At 55.2% G+C, this 25,413-nt stretch overlaps 1 protein-coding gene across 3 annotated transcripts in view; it reads left to right on the plus strand.

The window, feature by feature from the left end:
* The window catches only part of PAX7 (paired box 7), a 100,918-nt gene extending 79,576 nt beyond the window's left edge, over positions 1-21,342 (plus strand). For all 3 annotated transcript variants that reach the window (XM_042952360.1, XM_042952361.1, XM_042952363.1), the window contains 2 exons: positions 8,432-8,678; positions 17,370-21,342. In XM_042952360.1, coding sequence (XP_042808294.1) covers positions 8,432-8,678; positions 17,370-17,485 — 363 coding nt within the window. In that variant the 3' untranslated portion in view covers positions 17,486-21,342. The remainder of the gene's footprint in view (positions 1-8,431; positions 8,679-17,369) is intronic.
* The last annotated feature ends 4,071 nt before the right edge of the window (positions 21,343-25,413 follow it).

Here is a 25,413-nt window from a genome sequence, read left to right on the forward strand (position 1 = left end):
CAGAGGAGGGGGAGCGGGAGGGGAGGGGGAGGAGATGGGATCTTTCATGCTTAGTAAGGCCAGATACATTAATTACAAAACGGCCATTTGCCGCGTGAAAGTGTGCTAATTAAATTTATGCAATCATTATCTTTAAATAGTCATATCTTTCCCGGCGATCGGCCCCTTCCTTCTCCAACCCGGCCGCCGCTCAGATCGCTCGCTCTAATCCCCCTCTGCCATTATCGCGCCATCAGAGATGGTCCCTGAATCCCACCGCACCCCGCTAGCTCCAGCCCCTCACGGGGGCCGGGAGTCCTGGGGCTTGTCCTGGCCTGGACACCATCGAACCCGGGAACCACCCAGGGAGGGGACGCCAAGGCCAGCCCCCCTCCGGTGCTTCCAGATATTTCTAGATGTTTCCGGATTTTGGAGCCTGGCATCTCACGGAGCAAACATTGGAAATGGGTGTGTGCGTGTGTGTGTGTGTTTGTGAGAGAGAGAGAATATCTTTGACTTCTTAGACAACCAGTGGGGAGTCATTCTGTCCAGCTCCCCCACTCCCCCGGGCCGTCTTTAGCTAGGCCTCCAAGGACCCCTGGGGTGGGGAGGGGGCTCTGTTGAGTTGAGGGGCTGGTGTGAGTATGCCACAGACCCCTCCGTTTATTCTTTTCATTCACCCTCCCCTATGCCAGGCCCTGTGCTGGGGATAACAGATAAATTCATTCATTCATTCATTCATTCATTCATTCACTCAACTAATATTTGTTGGACACCTGCTATGTGCCAGGCACTGGGAATAGGACAGCAAGCCTGCCCCCAGCAGCTCCTGGCCAAATCCAGGCTCAGGGTCAGGCTGTGCCCAGGGCAGAAGGCAGGGCCACAGAAAGGCTGAAAGCGTCCTCTGGGTGAGGCCCGAGCCCAAGGCCTCATTGCGGCTTAGCCTTCCCGAGTCTTCTTCCCCATCTAGGCTGAAGCCGTTCTCTGCAGAAATTATCCTGCCTGCCTTCTTCCCCAACCAGACAGAGCCTGCCCCCCTGAGTCTTTTGAGGTCTGCTGTGTTGGACGTGGAAGGGAGAGAAAATCCGAAGGAGTCTGGGGATGGCGAATCCCCCTCCGGTCAGAGAGAGCAGTCAGTGACCAGATGGCCCCCCGGCCCCAGGGTGTGCCCTTGGGGAGGTCAGCTAGAGGGGCAGACGGGACACAGACCCACACATAAGCCACACTGGCATGTGCATGCAGACTCACGAACGTGCACACACATGCAGTATTCCCACGTGTGGTCCTCCCACCTGCACCCACACATTACGCACGCACGCACACATCAACCTGAGAATGACCCAGGGCTGTATATGGTACACGAAGACCACAGTCAGGGGCAGGACAAGCGCACTGGACTAGGAGTCGGGGGTAGAGGATTGCCACTCATTCACCAGGTGACTCTGGGTGAGCCCCTAAGCCTGTGCCTCAACTGGAAAGTGGGGTGACTGCTTCGTAGAAGAGGTGTGAGGCTTGAAGGGAAATGCTGTGGAAACCGTCAGGGGTTGTGCTGGGCAAGAGAATGGCAGTAGCCGGGCTTAGAAAAGGATCTGAGAGGGGCTGGGGTGGGGGTGGGGGGGCGGAGGAGGGAGGGGACCTTGCCGGCCAGGCTGAGCACCGGCTCTCCTGGTTGAGATGTGGAGGGTGAGGCCCGTGAGCAGAGAGATGGATGGCGAAGGAGGGGGGGGGGGGGGGGCAGGGACAGGGAGACGTGCAGGAAATCTTGTTTGGAACCTCAAAGTCAGCACCCGAAGCCCATTACCGCTGTCCACAGGGGGCAGGGAGAGGGGAGGGGGCCCCGATCCTCTTAGCAAGACGCGAGCAGGAGAGAGGGGGAGCGGGGGGTGCTCGGCTGCCTGGGTGGGTGATTTCTCGCTTGCGGTAATCCCAGTGTGCAGCTGGGGGACAGGCAGTGGGACGGGCGGGGGGCGGGGGGCGGGGGGGGGGGGTGTTTGCGTGAAGTGTGTCTGCGTATCCGTCGGGAGCCGGCGACCGTGGGGTTGTGAGACTGCGGTGTCCGTGACTGTGTAAGCGTGTCTGCCTGCGTGTGCATCCGCGAAGCGTGTGACGGGGCGCGGCCTGGCCGCGTGCGTATGTGCACTTTTCCGTGCGTATCATTCTGTGCGTGTTCGCGTTGGCCTGTCTGCATAACGCCGCGTGCAGTCAGCACGCGCGTCGGCGTGTTTTGTGTGCGTGCCCGCGTGCCCATCCGCGTGGGTGCGGATTGGCGCCGGTTATTATGCGCGGGTAGAACAACGGCAGTGACTTGGGCGCCGCGGTTTGCCAACTTGGCCGCACGTTAGAGTCACCGGGGGAGCGGGCTTTAAACCCTCCTGATGCCCAGAGCCTCAGACCGACTCCTGGGAGCCTGCGGGGGTGTGAGATCCTGGGACCAGCATTTCACGAGACTCCCCCGCTGATTCCAGTGGGCGACCAAGGCGGAGACACAGAGCTGAGCAGACAGACCCCAGTGGAGCAGCCTTGACCCTCAGCCGGGCATGCCCCCAGGAGCTCTATCTGGACCCGGTGAGGGACTCCAGGCCCCAGACCCTTAGGGACCAGGGCAAGTCATGAGCGGGGCTGCCCCCCCGGTAGTCCCTCAGTCCCCAGAGACAGATGTCACAAAGTTCAAGCATTGTGTTCCATACCCTTGCCTTCTCTCCTGACAGTGGGCAATCGGCAGCCCTCCCCCCAAAACGTGCCCCCCTCACCTCTTCTGGGAGTCGGGAAAATGAATTAGTGAGACCGGGGACCAGGGCTGTCGTGGGAGATAAAAGGGTTCAGTGGGCCCCACCAGCCGGTCCTTTTGGAGCCAAACCCGAGGCTGAGGGTAGGCGGGAGCGGCCGTAAGCCCAGGGATGGGCTATACTCCCATCAGTTTGTGGTGCCACTCTCCTGGAGTGGAAGTCACTGTCCCCTTTGGGCCTCAGTTTCCCCACCTGTGAACACGTGGCAGTCTCCCGGGTTTGTATGTATTTATGTGGGCTTCCGTGTAAGCGGGCGTGGGGGCAAGTGTCCCGGAAGCTATTGGGTGATCCAGACAGAGGCTTTGGGGGCCGCCTCGCCTCCCTGGACTCAGGTGGGGTGTCCTCGTGAAGGTGTGCCTTGGCCCGCTGACTCACACCCGGCTCCCTTGTCAGGGTGCAGGCCCCAGCTTCTGTGGGGCGGGGGCGGGGGGGAGCAGAGATTCTCCACTCGGAAAGCGCCCACTGTGTGCCAGGCCCCATGGGGAGGAGGGGGTGAAAAAGACACAGGGAGGAGCTCCCTGAGTCCGCCCTTAAGGGTGGCTTTCAAGCTCAGTCCCTTCTGATCCAGGTGGAAGGGGAGGGGCAGCTAGCGTGCGCGGAGAACAGACCGTGTGCCTGGCACTGTCTTAAGCATTCAGCGTGCACGAACCGTTTAATTCTTAAAGGGACCCTATCGGTAGCTACAGTTATTGCCGTTCCCATTATACAGATGAGAAAACTGAGACATAGAAGGCTAAAGAAACTGCCCAGGGTCACAGCTCACCCCGGGCTGAGCATGAATGTTAGTGCAGATATTCTGGTCCCCGGTGCTGCAGGGAAGCTCCTGGGAGCCCTGGATGGCCGAGTGGGGTGTGTGTGTGTGTGTGTGTGTGTGTGTGTGTGTGTGTGAAACGGCTGTCCCTCCGGGGGCTCGGGGTCCCCTCTGTCAGTGCCAGGGTGGGGCTCCCTGACCCGCCCACGGGTCCAGGTGGTCCTTGGCCTCCTTCCAGCCCCGGTCCCATCTCTGGGTCCCACTGCCTTGACCTCTCCAGGCTTGATCCCCGCCCCCCCCCCCCCCCGTGTGTCCCTCCGCGGCCCCCTCCGCCCACCCCGCACCCTGCCACGGAGCCCGAGTGATGGCGATCCCTTTCTAATTGCAGCCTCGCTCCCGAAGCGCGCTCGGTTATCACAGAGGGTGCAGATCCCACCGCTCTGCCTCCTCGGTCCCAGGCCCTGGGGCCAGCTCAGGAGCGGAGGGAATTAATTACATTTTTCCCATCCCCTTCTTTTAAAGGACCGGAGCGCGCCACCGCATCCCGGGGGGTGGGGGGGGGGGGGGTGGCGAGCGGAGGATGTGGAAGGAGGGCTGGCGCGGGGCTCCCGCAGCCCCCACCCCCAAACCGGCGAGCCAGCCTCTCCCCAGCGGGCGGAAGGGGGCTGAGGCTGCCCCTTATTGATTTAGTCTGGTGGAGGCTGGGACTGATTTAGAGCTGAGGGAGAGGAAGGGGCTGGGGGCGGGCGGGGGCCACGGCGGGTGGGGGCAGAGGAAGGGATGGCTGTCACTCAGCCTGACGGACAGCCCGGAGCTTTGCCTTCAGATAAAACCTTACAGATGTGGAGGTCGGTATTGATTTTGAGTTAGTAACGGTAACGTACCAAGAAGTAATACATTAGCGAAAGCAAGGTCACCGGGAAAAAAGTAAAACCCACCGGGGGAGAGGCCTTAGCATTCTTGAGGGGGGTGGATTACCGCATCAGACTGGGACTTCCTCAAGTTCAAAAGTTTGCAGGCCCCAGACCTCTCAGCTGGGCCCCTAACCCTGGGCAAACGCTTCCTGCTTCTGCGGGCCCTGCTTCTGCTCCCAGGGGTCCCCGGGCCAACTGGGGGGCATGGAGGGCCATTTGGGTCCACAGGACCCGCTCGTCAGGGTCGCCAAGGGCCACTCCTCCCCCACGGTCTCCAGCACAGCCTGTTGGGAAGGAACACAGCTAGAGGGCAGGGAGACCCGGGTTCAAATCACAGCGCTGCCACTTACTGGCTGTGTGATCTCTGTGATTTCGCCTCTCTGTGCCTCAGTTTCCCCATCCGCAAAATAGGGGAGATAATAGCTTGGAAACTGCCATGCCTAGAGTCAGGGGGTTAGATGAAATGGAGAGAGGCCGCCAGGGACTCTGGGAGAGAGTAAGCACATCCCTATTCACACCTATCCCAGATGTGGATTTGATTTGATGTTCCAGGGCAAATCCCATTGAACAAATCCCATTACGGGAAAATCTCCCTGGGCCTGAGCTGATTCTGAGCTGTCTGTTAATGGCCCAGGGTCCAAGGCCTCCCAAGCCACTGGGCACCACGCAAGCCCTTTCTGACAGAGGCCCCAGGAGGCCTTGCAACTCTCGGGATTTCACTCAGCATTGACCTCCTTGCTCTTTCTTAAACCTGCTGGGTGTGTTCCCACCTCAGGGCCTTTGCACTTGCTGACTGGTCTGCCCGGAAGGCTCTTCTGCTATACCCTCCCATGGCTGGCCCTTTTAGGTCTTGCTGGATATCACCTCTTTGGGGAGCTCTTGCCTGCCTATTCCACATCCCCCCTTTATTTTTCCTCTATAGCACTTCTCGGTATCAGGAGTTTATATAATTTGTTGTCTGTCTCCTTCGTTAGACTGGTGGCCCCAGGAGGGCATTGAGTCGCTGATGCTCGGGGCCCAGCTCAGTGTCTGGCTCACTAAGTATTTGTTAAGTGATATCCATGAATTCAACAGGGTTTTTCTAGTATGTAGCAGGCACAATGTAGGTGCTGGGGCTGCAAAGGTAGATGAGCCATGGTTCTATCCTGTCCTCAAAGAGCTCACAGCCCAGCCCTCTTTGCGGCCTGGCACCTGGTAGCACTCTGTGATGTTTGCTGAATGAATAAATGAATGAACGGCAGATGTCTTTGGGAGACACCGGATTATTTGGTGTATCGGGGATATGACGTGTCAGGCAGGAAGAGGGGGAGAAGCTGGGACAGGCAGGCAGCGGTCTGATCACAAGAAGACTTTGTCCTATTTATCTGGGAGGTAATGGGGAGCCACTGATAATTCTTGAGTGCTGTGGTCAGACTCGAGGTAGTTCTCTGCCGGTCTCTGTCTTGCAGGATGAGTACTGTCTGTGTGTGTGGCCCATCCCAAAACATGCCTGTCCTCTTCCTAACCCCTCCCCCTTTCCCTCCCCTCCCCCATTCCTCCCCTCGCCCAGCCCTCCCCTCCCCCAGTCCATTGTCTCTTGTGAGCTTGGCATCTTGGTGGTGTGTGGGAGGGAGGGGAGGATTAAACCGGGGTCTCACCAGAGCTGACAAACCCTCCCGAGAGTCTCCCCGCCCCCTACAATTATCCTCCTGAAGGAAGGGAAACGAGGCCTGTGTGTTTTCCATGAGCCCCTGAGTCTATTCTCGGAGTCCAGGCCTCCTTGGAAGGGATAGCGAGGCTAATGTTTATATGGGGGCGATGGGATGGGTGGCGAGTTTCCTAATTTTCTTAGATGGAAGGTAAGGTCTCGAGTGGGAACCTGACAGGCAACCTGAAGAGAATCGGGTCTCCTAATTCCCTGGAGGGTCCCAGATGCCCTGCATCCACAACCTCCTCGACCCGGGAGAACCTGTCTCTACAGTCAGAAAGCAACCGTCCTCACACACCACCCCCTTCACGGGGTCCCTCTTGCCATCACCCCTGTACCCTATGTGGACCCTCCCCTGAAAGAGGGTGAGTTTGGGAGAGTCCACGGGCACCCGCCTAGACTCCCCCCTTCTCCCGCTCCCGTCACCGTGTGTTCGCCAGGTCGATGGGGCTGATGAACCATTAAGTCCCATCTGAGCCCTGCCGGCTGCGGAGAAGGCCAAGACCCGCCCCCGAGGCCCAGTGCCCTTGACTCGGGCTCAGGGGGTGGGCATCGAAAAGACTGAGGAGAGTGAGCCCAGGGTGAGGGGATTGTGTTGGGAGCATGGAGGGAAGGGTCACGGAGAGGCTGTGCTCATGCCCCAGCCCCTGGGACCCCAGCCCCACTCGCCCCCACCAGAGGCTGCCAGCCCCTGGGGTGAGGACCTATCTCTGAAGAGGTCAGACGCCCACTCTCATCCTTGACAGTCAGTTCTGACCCTGTCGGGCGGGTGGGTTCTGGCCTCTGGACTCCAAACTGCTCTCCAAAGAGTTGCCATGAGGTCTCAAGAAGCCACAGGCTTTTGAAGGCCTCGGTTACTTCGTCTGGGGAGGGGCCTCATAGCTCACCTTACACATCTCTGCAGGGCTCTGGATTGGGAGAGTCACCTGAGTTCATGCCAGGAGGAAGGAAAAGAAGGAGAAAGGGAAGACGAGGCTTAGGGGAGCCGGGAGTGCTGGGTGGGTGCAAAGCCCTCTGCACACAGACCCCACTTTATCCCCCCTGCCACCCTCCACCAGCAAGGCTCCCCTCCTGGCCCGGCGGCCTCATTCCTATAAGGGGTGTCACCACCAGGGGCCTGGGCCCTGCAGGTCAGCTCACAAGGACCCGCCTTGTCATCGTCTCCCTGGACTGAGCGGGACACCCGTGCCCCCGTGCCCCCACCCAGCTGTCTGCCCTGCCTTTCCCCACTCTCTCTCCTGGAGAGCCGGACAGCCACTGTCCCCTCCCCCAGAAGCTTTCCTGGACTACCACACTGGCTGAGTCCCCTCCCCTGGGCTCCCAGAGCCCCCTGAGAGCTGCCTCTGTCATGCCCCTCACCACGTCATAGCAGAGATGCTGTGCTCTCAGCTGCCTCCCCCCACCAGCCCCAGACACCCTCCTGCCGAGGACAGGGACCATGGCTCTTCCTCCTCTGAAATCCTGGGGCCGCAGTCACCATCCATGCATGTTTGTTGAATGAGTAAGTGGACACACCAGGGAGCCAGCACCAAGTTCTTTAAGCTGAGTTTACAGAGATGAGCCTCACCCCTGCCTGTCTGGGTTGCCAGCACCGATGGTGACTTCCCGTTTGCTGTATGGGCCAAGCAGGGAAGGGGGGATGGTCACAGACAGCTGAGAGCTACCAGAGTCAAAGAAGGTTGCCTGCGACGCTATCTGGAAGCATTGGCCATGGGTGTTGGTGTCGTAGGATCTCCAAGGGTCTCCAAGTCAGGAGCATAGCAGGCCTGCCATGGGGAAGCCGGACAGACCCAGAGTCCTTCTCTAACCTTTGTGTCAGAAGATGGGGGCATCCCCATCTGATGGGATGCGCACTTTCCCGTCCGAGGGAAGCCCCCGTCGGATGGGAGAGACATAGCTAGTTCGTTCATTCATTCATTCGTTCATTCGTTCATTCATTCATTCATTCATTCATCGGACAGGCACAAGGTGTCCCTTAGAGCCAGGCCATGGGGATATCCCAGAGGCAAACGAAGCCCTGCCCAGCTGCCTGGAGCTCTCAGCCAGGGGAGATCCCGTAGGTCAGAACCTAACCAGGAGAAATCACCAACCGTCTTACCCACAAGGGCAAGCAGACCGAGTAAACTGAAGATCTCGGTGCCTTGCGGGGATCTTAAGGGAGCAAAGGCCTGTCTGGGGCCCGCCTGGCATCGTCCCACCCCCGCCCCCCCCTCCCCACACACAGACACACGTGTCTGCGGGGTCCGTCCTCCGAGCAACCCCCCCACCCGCCACGCCTGCTGCTCGGGCCGCACTGATGGTCTCTCCCCTGCAGGTGATGAGCATTCTGAGCAACCCCAGCGCCGTGCCACCGCAGCCGCAGGCCGACTTCTCCATCTCCCCGCTGCACGGCGGTCTGGACTCGGCCACCTCCATCTCGGCCAGCTGCAGCCAGCGGGCCGACTCTATCAAGCCGGGAGACAGCCTGCCCACCTCCCAGTCCTACTGCCCGCCCACCTACAGCACCACCGGCTACAGCGTGGACCCCGTGGCTGGCTACCAGTACGGCCAGTACGGCCAGAGTGAGTGCCCGGCGCCCTAGACCTCCTCTTCCCCCTCCCTGCCCCGCTCCGAGGCCGTTCTGTTTATTTGCAGAGAGCTGCAGGGTGGTGTTGGGGTGGGGGCGCCCATTCCACAGGTGAGGAAATTGAGGTCCGGACGGGATGGACCGTTGTCCTCAGGTGACGCTGAGCCAGGCCCCTGCACTCACGCGACTTTCGTGGCCTTCGAGCAGTGTCGCCCCGTAGAAACGTTAATAGGAGCCACACGTGGCGTTTAAAATTTCCCAGTAGCCGCAGATTAAAACGTCAGAAGAAACGAGCGCGGCTGTTCCTCCCGGCATATTTTGTCTGACCCAGCACATCTGAAGTGATGACCATTTTGCCACATAAGCCGTACAGAGTTATGAATGGGATGTTTCACGTTCTTTTTCTTCACGCTGCGTCTTTGAAATCCAGCCCGTGTGAATTCAGACACCAAGTTTTCATTGGAAAACTGTTTGGTCTGTCTTTAAATTTCATAAAATCACAACGGAGAAGCAGATTGTTCCAAGTATGCTATAAAGTTTCCCAACCACGAGGCTAAATCACATTGCAGTTTTAACGTTTACGTTAGATCAAATTAAATTACGGTGTAAAATTCGGTCCCTCAGTTGCCTGTGGCCACATTTCAGGGGCTCGATGGCCACATGAAGCTGGTGTGATGCTAGAGACCCTGCCCCTTTCTGCCCCCTGGGTAGGGGGGACAGCTGTATTTTGATCTGTCTCCTGTACCCCCCACCCCGTCCTCAGCCTCGACTGCCCCCCTACTCGGAGCTGGTCTCACATGCCCGCCCCAGCCACCGTCCCCCCCCCCCCCCCCCGCCGGCATCTTGCCCGGAGGCGGTGGGCACCAGACCCTCGGACCGAAGGCTGCAGAAGGCAGGCCCGGTCGCCGCCCCCAGCTGCCAGATGGGGCAGTGGCAGGGCAAGCGGAGAGGACAGAGAGCCGAGGTCACCGGGTTCCCCTCCTGCCCCCCTCCCGGCCAAGGCCTCACCTGCTGGTGTCAAACTAATCAGAAGGGCGTGTGGTGAGAGGCTGAGGTCCCAGCCCGAGGGCACCCCGCCCGGCCTCACTGACCTCTGCTTCCTCCCCACACGGCCTTGGCCTCCACAGCTAAATGAGGGCCAGCTGTGCCCGTCTCCACCTCCTGGCTGTGTTCAGGGCCCCTGCCCCACGTACGTGTGTGTTCGATATGTGTATGTGCATGTATGTATGCGTGTGAGCGTGAAAACACGCCTCATAGATACGTGTGATGTGTGCGTGTGTGTATCGTGTATTTCAGCATACGTGTGTTCGTGCAGGCATCTTTCTGTGTGTAGATGTGCGTTTGTGTGTGTGAATGTGTGAGTGTATGTATACGTGACTCTTCGCATATCTGAATTTTTTTTTAATTTTTTTTACTGTTTATTTTTGAGACAGAGAGAGACAGAGCATGAACGGGGGAGGGTCAGAGAGAGAGGGAGACACAGAATCCGAAGCAGTCTCCAGGCTCTGAGCGGTCAGCACGGAGCCCGACGCGGGGCTCGAACCCACGGACCGCGAGATCATGACCTAAGTTGAAGTTGGACGCTCAGCCCACTGAGCCACTCAGGCGCCCCGATGGCTCAACTTTTAATGTTTATTTTTTGAGATAGAGAGAGAGAGAAAGAGAGCAAGTTGGGGCAGGGCAGATAGAGAAGGAGACACAGAATCCAAAGCAGGCTCCAGGCTCTGAGCTGTCAGCACAGAGCCCCATGCAGGGCTCAAACTCACGAACCATGAGATCATGACCTGAGCAGAAGCCAGGCGCTTAACCGACTGAGCACCCAGGCGCCACCCTGCTTTTTAAATAAAAATGGTTTAATGTTTATTTTTCTTTAAAAAAAATTTTTTTTAACGTTTATTTATTTTTGAGACAGAGAGAGACAGAGCATGAACGGGGGAGGGTCAGAGAGAGAGGGAGACACAGAATCTGAAACAGGCTCCAGGCTCTGAGCTGTCAGCACAGAGCCCGACGTGGGGCTCGAACTCACGGACTGTGGGATCGTGACCTGAGCCGAAGTCGGCCGCTTAACCAACCGAGCCACCAGGCGCCCCTCGCATATCTGACTTTCAGTGAGCATATTGTGTCCGCACGGTGTGCGTGTGACTTTGTGTGTGAGTGCACAGGTGCACACATTTGGTCACGTGGCTATGTGTGTCCGTAAGACGCACACATGGGTTTCAGTGCACATTCAGGTGTGTCCGTGTGACCGAGCGTCCACGTGTCTGTCTGTGTATTTGCACATGTGATGCTGTGTCACCTCATGGCATGTGCACCAAACAGGTGCTCACGTGTATAGACGTGTGCGAGAGTGTGCAGGGGTGTGTGGTTATCCGTGCGTGCAACGCGTGTGCATCCAGACGTGCACGGAGGCTTGAATGTGTCCGTGGGTGTGTGTATATTTGGAGCACGGACACGTACACTGTGTGTGCAGTGTGTAAACACGGGTGCGTGCACGCTAAGGTGTGGCTGTGTGTCCCTGTGCATCCGGGCGGGTACGCGTGTGGCCTGCGTGTGCAGCTGCGCCCGTGTGGGTTTGTGTGCACGAGGAGGGAGTGCGAGAGGGGGTGGAACCCGTGCGCAGGGACGGCGGAGAGCGGGGCGCGCACATGCGTGCGAGTGTTTCCAGAGGGGCCCGAGGCGAGCCCCGGCCCCGGCCCGCGTTCCCAGGCAGAGCGGACACACATGCTCTTGATAAAGAGTTTAGAGCCGCTCCGCGGAGGCAGCAGCCCCGGCCTGGGGCAGGCGTTAGTCACCCCCGGAGCCCCGTGCCCTGCTGCAGGGGGCCTGCCCAAGTCGGAAATAAAATTAACCCCAGAGTCAGCATGGGGGCCACCGGGGAGGGGGGATCAAAAGGGAAAGGGCCCAGGAGGCGAGAAGGGAAGAGGCCGGCCAGAGCGATTTCCCCTCCCCTCCACTCTCCCCACTCGCCCCATCTAGCTCCAGCCCCTGCCCCCCTCCCCTCCCAACCCCAGATCCTCCCGAGCCGAGCCGTATTTTCCAGCCCTACCCAGAGGGAATCCCAGGGCAGACCCCACCCCACCCCACCAAGATTCCAGGTCTGGGCTGGGAGGGGCCTGGGGGAGTGTTGGCCCCACCATCACTAAGTCTGCCACCAAGTCACCCTGCCTCAGTTTTGCCATCCGGGAAATGGGAGTCCAGGGATTAGACCCCCAACGTTTTTCCATTGTGCCGTCTCCCTCAGCTTTGACATTCTGGGACAGTCAGGGACAGGGACCCGTCGTGTTCCCACTGACCGCCTGCCCCGTGTTTACGGGTGACTGAATACGCCTATGGCGGGGCTCCCAGTCCACGTGCAAGAGTGTGCACGTCCCAAACAGCCCCTGTGTATGCCCAGGTCCACCTGTCACCTGCTCACATCTGTCCCACGCAGGAGTTTAGCCCACCAGGCACTGGGCAGATCGCGTTTTCATTTCCTGCCGTGTTCAAAACCCTACCCAGAGTAGGTGTTATGTGTCCTCAGGCTATAGACGCAAGAGCCAAGGACTTTCCCAAGGTCACACAGTAGGTGAATGGCGAACTCCAGGTCCCCTGAACTTCCAACCCGGTTCTCTTTTGGCCAGACCGCAAACTTGTGTTATCAGTAGTGACACCACCCCTCGACCCGCCTTTGTGTAGATTCACGTTTGTGACTTTATATGTACCTGGCTTCGAGGTATAATTACGCAAAATAGACGCGTGTAAAGGAAGGATAGATAACCCTTTAGTGAGCATCTACTATGGGGTCTGGCACTCACGGCTGCTTTGTATGGCGTGCAGACAGGCGAGGAAATGGATCCCAGAGAGGGTATTTGCCTGAGATCCGGCATCGATGCGAACACCGCCACACCTACGGCCCTGACCTCAGAGAGCCTCCCTTGAAGGTGTAGGTGTGCGTGCAGGGTGCACGTGGCTAAACTCTTCAGCCAGAGAGTCCACTCCTCTCCCTGGGCCTCTTGTCTTCCCAGGGACACCTCCACACTTTTTCTCGTTCCCAGCCATTATCTGTCCATCTGTCTGTCTCTCCTGTCCCTGGAGGGGGTGGGGGCAGGGGGCAGGGACGGGGCACACGGCAGATTAATATGGCCCTGGTGTTCCCAGAGGCCAGGGCCGTACTAATGATGGGGCTGATAGGACGCAGAAGTGTGAAAAGAATTTTAATAGATCTGACAAGTCTAATAAGAATTTGTGTCTAGAAGGGTCCTCCTCTGGGGCCGCGGGCTGACGCGCTGACGGCTGAGATTTGTTTACTGGTTGGCATCTCCTGCCAACTCCCGATTAATCTAATTTGAGACGTTTAGAGCCCAGGCGCGGGCACAAGGCAGAGGAGAGGGGACGCGGAGAGACAGAGGGACAGGGAGGGCCGCTGACAGAGGCTGTAATGAGAAATGTCACAGCCCCGCCCTCGCCAGCCCCTCGTTCGACCCCAGGGAGAGGCGGGCTCTGCGCACGGAGGGTGCCCTTGAAGTTGGCTGGTCATGAGTAAAGTTGGGCTTCTTGGGGTCAAATCGCCCACCTTGGCAGGGCCTGGGGAAAGTCCTGTGGGCTGAACCCTGGCTGGCAGCCAGGAGAGGCGAAAAAGGAGGACACAGAGTGACCAGAGGCACAAGCAGGACAAATTCGGGTTCCTCCGTCTCACATGCAGTGCCTGACCGTGAGTCAGCAATCTTTCTGTGCCTCAGTCTCCACCTTTGTAAAATGGGAACAGCTGTGCCTAAACCATGGGGCTGGTGAGAAATTAAAGGACACCGTGTCCGCCTCGCCCCGTGGTAAGCGTTCCGTATGTGAGGGATCGAGCATCGTTGTTCTGACTGTTCTCCAGAGCCGGGCCTTCCCACCCCACCCCCCGGGGACAGCCGCACCGGCTGGCACAGAGTGTGACGTCAGGTGGAATAAGGGGGAACAGGCAGAGGCGTTCGGTGAGTCAGGAGAGGTCGCCTGACTCGGCCGTGTGCCCTGGGAAGCCACCCACACTTCCTGGAGTCGAAACTGGGGCCCACGCAGGATTTGGGGTGTCGAGTGCTCCGTACCCTCTAAAGCGCACACACCCAGGACGCTGCGGGCGAAGCGCGTGGGGGTCGTTCGGAGCTGGCAACAGACCGCCTGGGTCCACAGCCTGAGGGCCATGTGACCTTCCCAGTTACACAGTCTCTTAGGGCAGGGCCTTGGCTCCACCGCCTGTAAAATGGGACAGCGGAACTAGCAGCCTGGCAGTGGTGAGCGTGAAGCGAGATCGCGCATGCGTGAGGGGCATAGAGCACGGTGGGCGGAGAATGAGCTCGGTCGGTGGGTAGCTCCTCCCTCTCTTCCTGTAGCTCCTCCCCCTCTTCCTGCTGTGGCTCTACAGACGAGCTTCCTCAAGGTCAGTCAGGCCCTGGGGCCCAGATAAGACTTGCTCCAAGGAGCAGAGACGAGATGCCTGAGTTGCAGGCTGCCCCTGAGGCCAGAGATCCAGAGATTGAAGTTTCTTCTACCTGCCCCTTGCCCCCACTGTGGAGTGAGGGGTAAGACAGGCCACCATCCCTTCTGTGTTACCAGCTGGGAGCCTGGAGGCTGAGTGACGTCAGGGGCAGCACCCAGGGCCTCAGTTCAAGCCCTAGAGCCTGGAAGCTAAGGAACACAGAGCCCAGACACTCCAGAAACCCCAGGACATTTGCATATCCTTTAGGAATCGGTACAGACCCTGAGCCTTCTGTGCCCAGCATCTCAAAGCACATCATCTCATTTGATCTTCATAACAGCCCTTGAGGAGGCTGGGATCTGCTCTCCCAATTTTACAGACCGCGAGACAGGCCTGGAGAGGCAACATGATTTGCCCAAAGCCACATGCACCGGAGATAGTTGGGACTCCAGATTGCCCCATTCACTGTTCCTTTCCTTCTTGCCTCTATCAAAGGTCACACCTGCTCCCTAAATCCCAGTCCTGTGAGAGCCCAAGGCCTCTGAGCTCACCATGTACCAGGCACAGTGCTAACCTCTTTGTATGCATTTTCTCACTTTCTCCCCGCAATTCTTCCACCAAGGCGCTGTCGTTATCCCCATCTTTACAGACAAGGAAACTGAGGCTTGTATAGGTGAGATGGTTGGTACGCCCCAGATCATACACTAAAAGTTGGCAGGTGCAGGATTTGAACCCCTAAAGAATATGGTCTCAGTTATTGATACTTCCCAACTCAGCTCCCTGGGCCTTGTCTCTGGCTGTGCCCACACCTGGCTCTACCCACCTGCCGTAGGCAGGGACCCTCGACTTTGGGGAGGCATGTGGAGCGCTATAGGGCCCCTCAGCGGGCAGGTGACAAGGAGAATATCGGGTCAGGCCTCGTGAGTCCAGGGCAGTAGTCGTTACATTTCCTCTCGCCTTGGCCTCGGCCATGGATTCCAGGTTGGGAGGTAGCATCTCTGTGCCTCAAGAGGCCTCGGTCCCCTGCCAGTCACATCATTTGGTCAGAGCTGATCTCTGCTGTAGCCTCAGGCGGACACAGCAGCGTCGAGACAGAACGCGTGCACACACAGACCTAGCAGTCACGCCTGCGCACACACGTACACCGACACGCGTACCTGGCTTAGGTGCAACCCACCTGGACACGGTTACCTGGGCATGCGTGGGCATTCCCCCTGCTCTACTCACACAGGTACATACAGCTCATCCACATCTGTCCGCATGTACATGCGTGAGCATTGTTCATGGGTGAACATTCATGTTAGTGCCTGTTACTATGCAGAGATTGTTGTTTCCGCTGTTCACACACACACACACAAGCACACCCCCTCTGACACTCATCCCTCTGGGTGGCTAGAACTTCAAGGCTAAAGGTCTCAGATGCCAGCATATCAAGGTTCTGGCTTCTTGTTCTGCATGGATCTCTTGGCTCAACTTTGAGTAAGGGATGTAAGGGATGTTGCTGTGTCTCACCCATGAGCTGGGCTCAGGCTCCAGAAAAAAAAGAAGGATCTTTTCCTCATTACTACCCAGGCTCTGTGGGATTCACCGGACATCCCCCATAGCAGGCATATGTACAGGTGTATTGGAAAGGGAACTAATTCTTCTCTCAACAATGTGGAATCTTTTGTACTTTCCTACAGAACCTGTGAGAGAACTGGGCAAATAAAAGTGTTAAGTAAATATTTGCTTAATGGTTAGAGAGGAGGTAAGAGAATGAGCTTCATGAAGAGATGGATGGATGGGTAGAAGGATGGATGGATGGATGGATGGATGGATGGATGGATGGATGGAAGAACAGGTGGATAGATGGACAGAAGGATGGATGGATGGATGGATGGATGGATGGATGGATGGATGGATGAGCAGGTGTATAGATGGACAGAAGGGTGGACAGATGGATGGATGGGTGGATGGATGGAAGAACAGGTGGATAGATGGACAGAAGGGTGGATGGATGGATGGGTGGATGGATGGAAGGATGGATGGATGGATGGAAAAACAGGTGGATAGATGGACAGAAGGGTGGATGGGTGGATGATGGAAGGATTGATGGAAGAATGGATGGATGGATGGATGGATGGATGGATGGATGGATGGAAAAACAGGTGGATAGATGGACAGAAGGGTGGATGGGTGGATGGATGGAAGGATAGATGGAAGAATGGATGGATGGATGGATGGATGGATGGATGGATGGATGGAAAAACAGGTGGATAGATGGACAGAAGGGTAGATGGGTGGATGATAGAAGGATGGATGGATGGATGGATGGATGGATGGATGGATAGATGGATGGATGGAAGAACAGGTGGATAGATGGACAGAAGGGTGGATGGATGGATGGATGGATGGATGGATGGATAGATGGATGGATGGATGGATGGATGGATGGATGGAAGAACAGGTGGATAGATGGACAGAAGGGTGGATGGATGGATGGATGGATGGATGGATGGATGGATGGAAAAACAGGTGGATAGATGGACAGAAGGGTGGATGGGTGGATGGATGGAAGGATGGATGATGGATGGATGGATGGATGGAAGAACAGGTGGATAGATGGACAGAAGGCTGAACAGATGGATGGATGGATGGATGGATGGAAGGATGGATGGAAGGATGGATGGAAAAACAGGTGGATAGATGGACAGAAGGGTAGATGGGTGGATGATAGAAGGATGGATGGATGGATGGATGGATGGATGGATAGATGGATGGATGGAAGAACAGGTGGATAGATGGACAGAAGGATGGATGGATGGATGGATGGATGGATGGATGGATGGAAGAACAGGTGGATAGATGGACAGAAGGGTGGATGGATGGATGGATGGATGGATGGATGGATGGAAAAACAGGTGGATAGATGGACAGAAGGGTGGATGGGTGGATGGATGGAAGGATGGATGATGGATGGATGGATGGATGGATGGAAGAACAGGTGGATAGATGGACAGAAGCCTGAACGGATGGATGGATGGATGGATGGATGGATGGATGGATGGATGGAAGAACAGGTGGATAGATGGACAGAAGTGTGGTTGGTTGGATGGATGGATGGATGGATGGATGGTTGGTTGGATGGAAGAACAGGTGGATAGATGGACAGAAGTGTGGATGGATGGATGGATGGATGATGGATATGGGGCAGATGGAAGAATAGGCAAAAGGACCTTAATTTCTAGGAGCTTCTCTTTTTTTTTCCAGCTGCTGTTGATTACCTGGCCAAAAACGTGAGCCTCTCCACACAGCGTCGCATGAAGCTTGGGGAACATTCTGCTGTGCTGGGACTCCTGCCTGTGGAAACTGGCCAGGCCTACTAGGGACCCTGGGGCGACTTGCCCCAGACCAAGTCCCAGCCCAATCCTTACTGATCCCTGAGCCTCCCAGCCTCAGCCCTTTCATTACCCTGGGGTCTCAGGAGGCCAGGAAAGGAGCCCATTCCCTTCTCATAGCCAGCCCTCTGGAGATGTGCAGCCAGTCTACCGTTCACCTATGTTTAGGAACCCAGAGCAACCCCCTTGGAGTCTGCCCCTCCACTCTCTCTCCAGGAGGGTTTCTGTCAGCCTGCAACCATTCCCCCAGTCAAATCCTGTCGTGGCCTCTGTGCTGTCTCAGGCACAGAGGTGGAAGCTCACCCTGAATAGAGCAACCTGGGCACCCAAAGGAGGATGGTATCTGGGATGAGGTACTGGAGCCCTTTGGACCCCACTCCAGTGAGTACCCCGGCCAGAGGTGGGGGTGGAGCTCACAGGGTCCCTCCCAGCTGGAAGTGCTGGGAGCCAGCCCTCTCCTCCCAGGTGGATCTCTGGCCCAGGGCCCGAGCCACAGCCCATTCCTCCTCTGGATGCTGGGACGCCAGCAGAGAGGGGACCCTAGTCCTGGGGTCTTCCCAGGGGAATCACCCAGGAATTCTGAGGACTTCAGGACCCTCCCCACACACCTCTGCTGGGTGTAGGGGGTGGGAATCTAGCCCAGGTGGGGGCTCCAGAAGGACCAGGCAGAGGCTTACCCAGGGAGAGGGGCTCATCAGCAGTGGGCGGCCAGCAGCCAAAGACCCAACCCAGGCACCCCAAGGCAGCAGGCTCCTAGACGGAAGTCCGGGTTCCAGCCTTTCTCACCCCGTGCAGGGCCTAGGGAGCCCACGGGCTCTTCAGTTTCCCATTCTCTGAATCAGGCGGGAGGGGGAAGGGAGCAAGTCGTGTGTCGAGAGGCAGAGGGCAGAGGGCAGGCTCAGAAGGGCGTTGCTTAGCTGGGGTTCCTATGCTTGTGGACAGCAGCCCTTTGTTGCCAGAGGCTTTAGTGCTGTGCCTTCAAGCCCACGACCCCTGGAGCTGCGATTTCTCACAGAGCCTCCCTTGGAGACCTGAGCCTGTCCCCTCCATGCCTGACCCTCTGGTAAGGGCACCTTCATCTGCCCTTTAAGCTGCTGGGGAGCAGAGGGCTTCCCTTGGAGCTCTGGAGGAGGGTTATGGGACCAGCAGGGACTGCTTGTCCACAGGCAAAACCACAGACTCCCCTTAACATTTGGTGGCGGGGGGCGGGGGGGGGGCAGTGGAGGGGGCATGTCATTGGCCCACTGACAGTGGCACCTTTCAGTGTTGATCCACTCTAGGTCGAGAGGGCCCTGTCTACTCATCCAGCACAGCTAGGTGGGGGCAGATGTGGCCAGTGTTCAGGCCACCGCTCCTAGACAGGTGGGGGATGTCCAAGGTTCCAGAGACTAGGGGAAAGGCACCTTCCTTGGCCACGCCAGTGGCTTCTTCATATCCCTTCTCTTTAAAAGTTGAAATCTTTGGGGAATGGTTCAAGCCCCTCACTTTGCCTCCCTTGGAACTTTTTACTACCTTCACCTATTTATCAAAATTATATTCGTCTCCACCGTCACCATTGTTATCATCTATACTTGGATCACCTTTATCAAGTGCTGCTAGGTTAGAGGCACTTGTGACAGCTGGGCACGTGAGGCCACCTCTTTGCTCAACCCATGCCGCTTGCTCTCAGCCAACAAGACATTCCCAGAGGGAAGGGCTGCTGCTTTGGGATTCACTGAACCCGAGTACCTCCCTCCTGGGGAACTGGGCTGGCAAGATGCTAGGACACTTTCCTGCGTGGATGCCGCTTCTGTGACAAATGCTCACCTGTTTTCTCGTCTTTAGACTTGGTAACATCAAGCCTGTCCTGGACCACGGCCAGGGTGGCTCGTATCTCTGGTTTAGAGGAACCTATGGATACACGGAGAGAAACAGACTCTTTGGTAGCAGCAGATACCTGGACATGTGTGGCCCATGGAGATCAGCCCAGTTTTCAACTGGGGCATCTACTGCGGGAGACTTTTGGTTCTTCAAGCTCTGGACAGAAAGGAAGACTGTGTTGTCCCTTGGTGACCCAGTCCCCGTGTTTGTAACCATCACAGCCAGGAAGCAGCTCTTAAGGTCAACCACAGTCTTCATCCACATTCCTTGAATGGTCAGTCCTCCCCCCTGGAGGCCTGGCTCAGAAATCATCTTGAGTCCCCTTACATACCCAGGAGCAGAGCTCTCAGGCAGGTGACATCAAAACCACCCAGCCTCACTCCCAGGAGGTGACATTCCCATGCTAGGACCAATCTCAAATCTCCCCCCGCCCCCCCTCCCCCCCACCGTGATGAAATGGGAATAAACCAAGTGATTTCTCTTTATGTCCAATTTCTCTGGAGTTCTCCCAAGCCACCATCTTGGTAGAAAATGGGACTTATTCTCCCTGGAGCCCCACCCCCACCTGGCAAAATTTCCCTAAAATCCTGTGTATTAATGTGTCTAGCCAACTCAGTCCATAAAACTCCATCTTGGGCTGGCAGCTCACAACCTCACCGGAGAGATGATGTGGGACAAGAGGTACAAGGCTTCAAACTCTTGAGGGTTGACCACAGCCTAAGAAAGAAGGCCTGAATCCCCGTGGCCAGGTCAGCCCAGAAGCAATCCCCATCCATTCCTGTAAATAGAATCCATAGCCAAATAAGAGATGTTTCCTCCAACTTACCACAAGTAGCTGTTGGTCCTACCTATGGGGGGGAGGTCCCTCTTCTGAGCGCATTGTACATTAGTTGGAAATGTGGTGATGTGCTGTTCGTTTATAGGAAGTCGACTTTTATATAAATATATATATATATATATACTAAAAAAGGAAAGAAAACCCCCACAGTGTGTGTTGTGCTAGTGGGCAGAGACCATCTGTAGGGATATATTTGCATATTGTGTGTTTCAAATTATACATTCCAGGCTCTGTTGGGTTCTTTCATTTTTATTGCTTTGTTTTTTTCATTTGCTGTTTCTCTCTTGCTATGAAAAAAGAAAGAAGTGATGTGTAAGAACCAAGCTATGCTTCATACTCTTATTTTTTACTTGATTTACCTTTGCCATTCTTTTGCCAGAAGAACATGAAGAAGAGAGATAGAGGAATGAGACAGAAGGAAAGAAGGATGAAGAGGGGGGTTTGCCCAGAAGACAAATGAGAAGGTCAGATTTCCAATCTGACTATGGCTTGAGAGCAGAGCAGGTCCGAGACTTGGCCCCGACTCCACGGAGATCCAACGTTGTTTCAGATGGGGCTGGTGAAGCATGCTGAGATTTGGATCCTGGAACTTGGTGAAATTCCATGATTGCCCGAAAAAGACATTCTCTGGGGCCTCTCTCAGGTTGATGTTCTCGCCCAGCTCCCGATGTTCCCTTCACTACTAGATGCTTCTTGAGGTTGTCCGCTCTCTCCTGCAAAGGCACCGAACCGAGACCAAAATGGGGGTACTCCGGCCGCCATCTTGAAATGCTCAGAGGCAGCTGTGTACTGGGGACTCTTTCTGTCAGCTCTAACACGGCCAATCCCCCACCTGGGACGTATCCACATAGCACTCTAGATCATTCCCTCTTCCTAGTAATTGCAACTCGGTTGCTTTCGTGTTTGACTCACAGCCATATGCCTCCATGTGGAAGTGAGTGTGTGTGCATGAGAGTGTGAGTGGGGCGTGTGAGTGGGCTTGTGGGTGCAAGGGTGTGTGTTTAAATATAATCGCACCATAATTTATTCAGCTATATGGAGTAGTAGATTAGAAAGAGAAACTGGCATTTGCTTTAACTACCTGCTTGTGAGCGCTTCCTCTGTAACTCAGGCGTAACTGTTATACATTAAAAGAAATTAAAGCATTTCCAAGGTTCTGTGTCCTTAATTGACTGTCATTAGGCAGCTGCCCTAAAAGGGACCGAGGGGTGACTGAGAAGCTCTTTGACCTAATTTAGAGGGTCAGAATAGGACCACCGGGCCCCTCAGTGCCAAGCAGCTGTTAGACAGGTAGTGGATGCTTAATCAGTATTTGACCAATGGAATGCTGTTGTTTTAAGCATCTCTCTGATGAAATTTCAGTTCTCTTCACCAGGACAGACTTCCTGCTGCTAAGCTTAGAGCCCTCAGTGTCCCTTTCCTAGGACATAGAATTTGGAAGGTAGGAGAGAGCTCAGAAACGTCCATGTTTCCTTAAGGAGCAGAACCTGATATGGGGATTCATGGGCAGGTGGATTTATGGAGGGGGAGCCCTCAAGAGAAATGCATAAACGAGTGAAGGAAGCAACACAGGACAGGGAGGGAGCTAAGCAGATGGAGCTTTTAACCGGAGTCTAGTTTCAACCTGACAGTGCCGGGGACTCTCGAGCACGAGTAGCACAGAGCTAGTCTCATCTTGAGACTAGAAGACTGGCCTCTTGTGCTAAACTGTCAGTCATTCATTGGCTGCTGGCTGTTCCTAGGGAATGTGGGTATGTGGATATGTGGGTAAAGGCTAATGTACCCAAACAACTCTGGCCCAAGTGCGTCCTGTGGGCTGGGGGCAGTTCTCCAGAGAAAGGTGCAAGGATGCACCCATAGCAGCGACAACACGTCCGTTAGGGTACAGGGGCACTGGCTCAGTGAAAGGGATCTGGGCAAGGAACAGCAGCTTCTACTCCACATATGTTCCCCTGGCTCTAAATTGGGTTACCTGTGTCATTCCAGTGTATGGGTTTACTGGGATGATCTGCACAGGAGGGGGGCGAGATGAAGGGGTTGCTGAGAGATACTGTATATGGAGGATCGGTAAGGTGTTTTATGGACCTGAGCCCATCTAACCCAGCCAAGTGTTCCAGGTTAGGACTACAGGAGATTGGATCTTCCCTCCCCCGCTTAGTGTTCAGTAAGTCAGGAAGACATGGGGGAGAATCAAGAACTGGTCAAGTTCTGCTCTTAGCTTCGCATGTGACTCTGTGTGGGTCCTGAGATAATTTTCTTCCCTTCTCAGACCCTATTTCTATATATTCTTTAAAAAGCAGCCTAGATAATCCCTAAGAATCTTCTAGGTTACCCTGACAATAAACTGAGCCAGTAGCTCTTCTGGAAGGTGGCCCAGAGAGTGCCCCGATGGCTCAGAGCTGTCCGCTACCAGTGCTGAGAAAGCAACACTCAGTGCTGGGTGCTGAGTGATGCCAAGCTGCTCCCAGACACAGATCTGCCCTTGGGGGCCCTCAGAGAGCTCTCTGACCCCCTCTAAGGGAGCTTTCCTAAGAGTCCCATCCAACAATCTTTGTTTACAGACCAAGGAAAGCTGAGAAATTTAATCTTCTGCCCAGGCACACTACTGCCCAGAATGAAACCAGGTTTCTGTCTAAAGGAAAAAGGAAGAATGGCTATTGGATGGAAGAGTGTATCAGTCAGCTTTTGCCACCATAATGCTTTGTAACATAGTAGCCTCTTTTTCTGGTTTCATTGCTCATGCACATCTCATATGAATAAGTTTCACAATCTTTCCTGGAGTAAAATTTACTAGTGAAGGAAAGAAGACACAAGAGCCCCGAGATGGGGAGGGACACACAGGACAGAGAGATGAGGCTTCTGTATAATTTCATCCGTTGTGGAGTTGAGTCTATGAATACCTGGTCCTCCTGAGAGCACAGTTTCTAGAACCCCACTCCTTCCCTTCCCCAGATTGCCACTGACTTGCTCTGAGCAGAGAATTCATTCTCCTGGCTCTAATGATGTAAATACCTGTTGCAAGGATCAGGGACTCACTTCTCAGAGGCACCAGGGAGGGTACGTTCAGGGCTCCAGGCACCTCTGCTCTCTCCCCTGGAAAGAATCAAAATGCTCCCTCATGTCAAGCCTTGTATTTGGTCCCAGGTACCCTCTGTGTGACTGTAGAAAAGCCACTTCCCCCAATCCTTCAAATGAGAATAAAGTCTGTCCCATTATATCAGGCTGGAAAACAATAACCAACAACTTCAAATCTCCTGGCTTAAAACACGAAAGGTTTAATTTTTTTCTTGCTCATATTTGTGACTGCGGCCCATCATGGTCATCTTGATAGAGAATGGGCATCATCTCGAGCACTGCTGGCCGCTGGTACCAGAAGGAAAGAGAGATGTAAATTGCACACTGGTTCTTAAAGCATCCACCTGAAGTGGCTGGTGTGGGACATTTCTGCTCAGGTTCCAGTGGCCAAAGCAATTCATATGGCCACACTGACCTTCAAAGGAAACATAATCCATTTGTGCCTGGGAGATGGGAGGCTGGGCTATCGGGAACAGCACTTGGGGCTGCCACACCCACCTATGCAAGGGAATTTCATGAGGACCAAGTGAGAAAAACTGATGTGAAAGCAAGCATCTCTTTAAGGACCTGCTCTATGCTCCCTGCCATGGTGGGCCCTGCCGTGGGAGGTGAGGCTGGGCAGGGAGTGACACTAAAAGAACCACAAAGATGGTCTCTTCTCTGAGGGAGAGGCAACACTAACTACGAGGCTCCTGCAATGTGCCCATGCGTGCACTTTTTGTCTTATGCGCATAACAACATTGTGAGGTGGGAATTTCACCATCAATATATAGGAAAGGAAGCCAAGAGTCAGAAAGTTAGAGTCACTTGCCCGCTCTCACACGGCTAGTTACTGATAGGGACTGAGCTCTTCAAAAGAAGACTTCCTTGGGGCGCCTGGGTGGCTCAGTCGGTTAAGCGTCCGACTTCAGCTCAGGTCGCAATCTCGCGGCCCGCGAGTTCGAGCCCCGCGTCGGGCTCTGGGCTGACGGCTCGGAGCCTGGAGCCTGCTTCCGATTCTGTGTCTCTCTCTCTCTGCCCCTCCCCCGTTCATGCTCTGTCTCTGTCTCAAAAATAAATAAACGTTAAAAAAAATTTTTTTTTTAAAAGAAGACTTCAGTGTCACGTTCCAATATTGGAGCGCCAGAGACGTGGAGGAGGGGCCTTGTCTGAGGGTGGATGCCGATGGTCTCTACCCCATAGAGACCAAGCATGGCTGTCTTCCACAGTCTGGCTCAGGGGCAGAGAGCCCTATAGGTCACTGCCATCATCTGATGAGGAGATACCATCAGATAGTCCACAGGTATCAGCACTGCAGTGACCCCTCCCAGAATTCGTACCACATTCATTCTTGGAAGACAAGGGCATGTTGGATAGAAATATGAGCTTTAGACAGAATAGACCCTAGCATGTATGCTTCCTACTATGTGCCAGGTGATCCCCATCCATTGTTTTAGTTAACGCTCCCAACATTTGCATATGGCAAGCATTGCAGGCCCTCGTATACAGATGAGGAAATGGACCCAGAGAAGTGAGGCAGCTGGTTCCAGGCCCCCAACCACAAGGTGGAAGAGTAGAGATTCAAACCCATGACTCGTCCCAGTGTCCTGTCCATCATAGCAGGCTGCTCCCTAAGTGCAGATAGGACATTGCGTGAACTAGGAGGACAATGCGTTTTGGAGTGTATCAGTCAGTTGTTGCCAGAGTAATGCTGCATAATAAGCCACATGAAAGCTCTGGCTTACAACAAATATGAATTCTCACTTAACCAGGTTTGTAGGTCACGCATGGTTTCTCTGGTTTGGCTAATCTAGGCTTGGGTTAAAGTATGGTAGGCAGACCACTTGTAGGATGGCCACCAAGATGTATACCTGGTATACCAGGCCACCTGGTATACATGTTCTTGAGTGTGGGAGGGGTCTGTGAATATGGTGGGATGGTCACAACCTCAACATGGTTACACTGTCTGGCAAAGGTGGGAATACAGTCACTCTTGTGATTACATTACATTACACAAGGCTCCATCACAGCAGACTGGAGTGAGGTTCTCCTGTGGTTTTTAAGAAGTCAGCTGCTATGTCATGAGAAGGCTATTGCTAGGAGATTAGGCCACCCTTCAGGAGCTGAGAGTAATCTATGCAACAGCCAGCAAAAAAGTGGAGAC

Source organism: Panthera leo, chromosome C1 (assembly GCF_018350215.1).
Source record: "Panthera leo isolate Ple1 chromosome C1, P.leo_Ple1_pat1.1, whole genome shotgun sequence".
In the NCBI taxonomy this organism is placed as follows: domain Eukaryota; kingdom Metazoa; phylum Chordata; class Mammalia; order Carnivora; family Felidae; genus Panthera; species Panthera leo.